The sequence below is a fragment of the Cygnus atratus genome, chromosome 19 (genome assembly GCF_013377495.2).
Source record: "Cygnus atratus isolate AKBS03 ecotype Queensland, Australia chromosome 19, CAtr_DNAZoo_HiC_assembly, whole genome shotgun sequence".
In the NCBI taxonomy this organism is placed as follows: domain Eukaryota; kingdom Metazoa; phylum Chordata; class Aves; order Anseriformes; family Anatidae; genus Cygnus; species Cygnus atratus.
Window position 1 is genome coordinate 5,930,015 of NC_066380.1, and position 4,715 is coordinate 5,934,729.

Consider the following 4,715-nt stretch of genomic DNA (forward strand, 5'->3'; position numbering starts at 1 on the left):
GCGCGCACCCCCCCCCCCTCCGCGCGCGCCCCCGCCGCCGCTCTCCTCTCCCCCCCCCCCCCCCCACCTGCCGCGCGCGCCCCCGCCCCCGCCCCGCTCCCGGCCTCTGCTGCCCCCTGGCGGCCGCGCGCGCGAGACCACGCCCCCTTTCGACCGCGCACAGTCAAACCACGCCCATTTAAGCCACGCCCCGTTTAGACCCCACCCAAGCCACGCCCTCTCCCGTGAGGCCACGCCCCCCAGCGAGGCCTCGCCCCCTCCGGGCCCAGCCGCCGGCTTCCGCTTCCGCTCCGGGCGGCGGCGGCGGCGGCGGCGGCGGGCAGGTGGGGAGGGGGTTGCGGTACCGGGACACCCCCCCCCCCCCCCCCCCCCGGGGCTTTCGGAGCTTTGTGAGACCCCCGCGGGCCTCAGGGGGCGGCTGGGAGCCCCTGGGCCGTCCCGGTGCCGGCTCCCGGGCGCTGCCCCGGGGTTTGGGGGGGGGTTTGGAGGGGTCTGGGGGCTCGCCCCGCCGGTGAGGGGCCTGCAGAGCCCCGGTACCGCGGGGCCTGGGGGCTCCGGGGCCCGGCCCCGTGTGTGGGGCTCGGCGCTGTGCGGGTGGGGCCTGCCCCGGGCCCGGCTCTGCCCCGCTCTGCCCGCAGGAGATAAGGGCAGTGGGTGGGGGGGGGGGCTCTGCGCTGCCCTTTGTGGCCTTTTACAAGTACATAAGGAGGCTTTTTATTTTATTTATTTATTTATTTTTTTTAAAACTGCTAAATTTACTCGAAAGCCGCGTTCGTTTTAAAACAGGGGCGATCCTGTGGAATTCGGGCCCTGCCGGCGTCTGCCCGCCACGGTCCTGCGTGGGGGAAGGCGGCACTGCCATGCGGGGAGCCCCTGGGCGGGAGCACCATGCCCTTCCTGCACGGCTTCCGCAGGATCATCTTCGAGTACCAGCCCCTGGTGGACGAGATCTTGGGGCTGCTGGCGCTGCGGGATGCGAGGCAGAGCGCGCTTGAGAGGTAACGGGATGGGGCTGGAAGCGGAGCTCGGCGCCTGCCTGGTGCCCAGGAGGTGGCAGCCGGAGCTCAGCGTGCAGCGTCGGTGCTGGGAACGAGCCCTGTCCCGGGGAGTTGCTGGTCCCGGGGACCTTTGGGAGCGTGGGGTTGGAGCAGAGCAGGCACGGGGCTGCGTGTGCTCCCCAGGAGCCTGCCTATGTCGATACAAACTGCACTGAGGTTCAGCCGTGCCCCCCAGTGCTGCTGCTTAACCCCATAGCAGGACAGGAGGAGAGACCAGGGCTTTTTCTTTCTCTTTGGTGCTGCTTTGACCCCTGCAAACCCCTCTGAAATGCATGATATTCACGTGAGTAACTGTCTCTCTCTGTGCGTCCCCAGCCCTGCCTGCCTGGGCAGCGACAGGAGCCAGCTCTCGGCTGTGAGGCGAGTTTTGGAGAGGGAGACCCACTCCCCGTTCTACCAGGAAGGCGTGAGCTATGCCCTGCTGAAGGTCACCGAGCTGGGGCTCGTCGCCGCCGCAGAAATCCTCCTGGAGTTCGGCGCCGACCTCAGCTTTGAAGGTACGGCTGGTGGGAAGGGGGCTGTGCGGGGCTGCTCCCTTCTCCCTTCTCCAAAAACACCGCGCTTTTTTTGCCCCCAGACCCCGTTACCTACTACACCCCGCTGCACATCGCGGTGCTCCGCAACCAGCCGGACATGGTGGAGCTGCTGGTGCGCCACGGGGCGGACATCAACCGCAGAGACCGGGTACGGACCTGGCTGCCTGAGCATGGCTAACCCTTTGCGAGGGATTGTGTGGGGACAGCCCCCCCTGCTCCCCTCTTCCAGGGCCCCCCGGTGTGTCACCTGCTGTTGGTGGCCTCCTGATTGCTGCCTCTGGCCAAACAAACCCGTCCCTGCTGTGGAGTGGTGGGTGGGAGGAGGCTGGTTTAACCCAGCTGTGAACACAGAGACGCTGCGGAGGGGCTGTCACTCTTGGCTCTGGGGGGATGGGGTGAAATCTATGCTCTGATGTTGGCCCTGATGAAGCCCCAGCAGGGATTTCCCAGAGGAGCTCACAAATAGGCATTAACGCTTGTGGTTTTTTTTCCTCTCGACCTGCGCAGATCCATGAGAGCAGTCCCCTTGATCTGGCCAGCGAGGAGCCCGAGCGGCTGTCGTGCCTCCAGAGGCTGCTTCAGCTGGGGGCCGACGTCAACGCAGCCGACAAAAAACGGTCGGTGTGCCCCTCCAGGTGCTCGTGCAGAGAGCAGGGAGCTGCTTCTGGGGTGAGCGTTTCTAGGTGGAGCTCTGTTTTCATCTGAGCGTCTTCTCCCGCTGCAGGAAAGACAGCGTTGCTGCACGCCCTGGCCAGCAGCGACGGCGTCCAGATCCACAACACCGAGAGCGTCCGTCTCCTGCTGGAAGGAGGTGAGGACAAACTCCCCTCTGCACACAAAAACCCCTCCAGCCAGGCTGATTCTTTGTACAGCAACCGGGTGCTGCCCTCCCGACTCTTTTACGTTCCTGATTTAGCAAGAGTAAAGCCCGGCAGAGGCAGGGTTAGCGCTGTCCTGGTCCCTCTCGCTGCGTTTTTTCCAAAGGATGCTTCCCAGACAAACGTATCAAATATGGAAACCGTGCTCTCTGCTTCTTGGTTCTGGCAGAAATGGAATGAGATAAAGAGAAAAATGTCTTTCTCAGAAATCACGGCCCGCGGCGTGGCTCCTCGTGGAGCACGTGCTGGGCTTTTCATAATGGGGAGGCAATGGGCTTGTCCTGGTGGCGCTGCTGGGGCAGGCAGCGGGGAGGCTCTGTGGTAATTCTGTGTTCTGCTGGGCCCGTCCCTGGAAGAAGGGAGGAGGGTTTGGTGCTGGGCGACAGAGACCAGAGACTCGGGATGTTCTGCAGGGACCGGTGCTCCTCTGGTTTGAAATCCTTTCCCAGCAGGCAGCAGCAGCAGCAGCGTGGCTGTGCTCTTGCTCTCGTTTTCAGCTCCGCAGTGGGTGCAACGGTCGCGTGGCGGGCGCGTGGTGCATTTATGCGCTGGGTTTCCTCCCTCCTGAAAATACCAGGGGGTCTGCGCCTCCCGTGGTGTCTGTCACAAACCCATCCGTGTTTCTCTGCGCCGCCAGGTCTGTTCTCTGTTTCCCCCTCCAGGTGCAGACGTCAGGGCCACCACCAAAGACGGCGACACCGTCTTCACCTACGTCATCTTCCTGCTGGGCGAGGTGGCGTGCAGCAGCGCGGAGGAGGCGCGGGTGACAAACCGCTTCTGCTTCCGCGTCACCCAGCTGCTGCTGGCCCACGGTGCCAACCCCAGCGAGTGCCCGGCCCCCGAGTCCCTCACCCACCTGTGCCTCAGCAACTTCAAGCACCACTTCCCGCTCCTGCGCTTCCTGCTCGAGTCGGGCGCTGCCTACAACTGCTGCCTCCACGGCCCCGCCTGCTGGTCGGGCTTCCAGATCGTCTTCGAGTGCCTCTGCTCTCACCTCAGTGGCTCCGAAGATGACAGCTTCTACGCAGACCTCATCCAGAAGGGGCAGACTCTGCTGGAGCTCATGATGGCCAGCTCACAAGCCGTCCGGCTGCCCAGCAACTTTGAGGTCAACACCAGCAGCTGCAGGTACCACGGGGAAAAGATCAGGACTCTCTTCTGCTCCCTGAAGCAGCTGGAGCACACCCCCCAGGCACTGAAACATCTCTGCAGGGTGTTTATCCGGCAGCGCCTTAAGCCTTGGCCAGTAGACGTTAAAATCAAGGCTCTACCTCTTCCGGACAGGCTGAAGTGGTACCTCCTCATCGACCACGCTGCTGTTGGGCACGAGGACCTCTGAGCCTGGCTGGTGCCTCTCCGTCTCCCCTCTCCGCGGTCATGGTGCCCGTGGCCGGCCAGCAGATGACCTGCACCAGTTCTCCCTGCAGCCAGAGGTGCTGCCCTCCCCGCGCCCACGGGGCCTCCCGGCTGCGTTTCAGGGCTGTGCTTCTCTGTGCACGGTGCTGCACGCGCGTCCGTGGAGGCTCTGAAACGAACGTGCTGGTTTTTGATTTTTATTTTACACCAGAAGGAGCCCAGGGGTACTCCTGGGGCACGCTGTGGGGAGGCGGCCCTCCGGGGGCGGAGGGGGCCGCTGGGAATCGGGGAGGTGGACGCTGGGGAGAAAGGTTTGTGGGGACGTTAGGCGGAGGGCCGGCGGGGCAGCGTGACGGCACAGGTCCCCTCCTTCCAGCCCTGCTGGCTTTGGGGTGGGCGAAGCAGTGCCTTGGACGAGTGGCAGAGCCGTGAGGCGCCTCGGGCTGCCGAGAGAGGAGCTGCTGCCTGAGCAGGAGCACGGAGAGGTGCCAAGGGTCAGGCCTGGTGCAGCCAGACCTCCAGGGGAGCGCTGGCATCCAGCTTCGTGCCCCCTGTTCTGTTGGGGGAAGCAGCTGAGGCGGAGGCAGGTCCTGCCTTGATGTGGTGCTTTCCTCGCTCACCTGGGCTTCTGAGAACGGGAGCGTGGAGGGGTTGAGGGGAAGCAGGGCTGGCAGCAGCAGCCTGGCTGTTGAGCGCCCTCAGAGCTTTTGCCAAGAGCACTCGATCCTCTCGGCACAGGGGACCATCCACCAACGTGTCTTGGAGGCGCTGGGCTCCAAGCCAAGTGGCTGTTCCTTGGTGTGTCGTGTGTGCAAGGAGGAGGAAAGGGCAGCTGGCTGCTCGGTGCCTTGCTCCTCCCCGTCCCTTGGCCCGTTACGCGCTCCTTT

The 4,715-nt window shown here is 64.5% G+C and overlaps 1 protein-coding gene across 3 annotated transcripts; it reads left to right on the forward strand.

Annotated features, from left to right (window-relative positions):
* The first annotated feature begins 267 nt into the window (after nt 1–267).
* ASB6 (ankyrin repeat and SOCS box containing 6) lies at nt 268–4,007 on the forward strand. Of its 3 annotated transcripts, XM_050714638.1 has the most exons (8): nt 268–323; nt 787–998; nt 1,374–1,555; nt 1,636–1,742; nt 2,102–2,215; nt 2,324–2,405; nt 3,135–3,600; nt 3,757–4,007. In XM_050714638.1, the coding sequence occupies exons 2-8, from the start codon at nt 889–891 to the stop codon at nt 3,809–3,811; spliced, it is 1,116 nt and encodes a 371-aa protein (XP_050570595.1). In that variant the 5' UTR covers nt 268–323; nt 787–888; the 3' UTR covers nt 3,812–4,007. The 3 variants fall into 3 exon arrangements, with proteins under 3 accessions (XP_050570595.1, XP_050570594.1, XP_050570596.1); XM_050714637.1 differs by having other exon boundaries at nt 3,135–4,007; XM_050714639.1 differs by lacking the exon at nt 268–323 and having other exon boundaries at nt 759–998; nt 1,374–1,742; nt 2,319–2,405; nt 3,135–4,007.
* Nucleotides 4,008–4,715: the final 708 nt, after the last annotated feature.

What these genes read in the sequence shown, in the direction of transcription:
- ASB6 (XM_050714637.1), top strand. Translation starts at nt 889, where the DNA reads ATGCCCTTCCTGCACGGCTTCCGCAGGATCATCTTCGAGTACCAGCCC. An exon ending in AGGCAGAGCGCGCTTGAGAG is followed by an intron (nt 999 to 1,373) that starts GTAACGGGATGG and finishes GTGCGTCCCCAG; the next exon opens with CCCTGCCTGCCTGGGCAGCG. An exon ending in CGCCGACCTCAGCTTTGAAG is followed by an intron (nt 1,556 to 1,635) that starts GTACGGCTGGTG and finishes TTTTGCCCCCAG; the next exon opens with ACCCCGTTACCTACTACACC.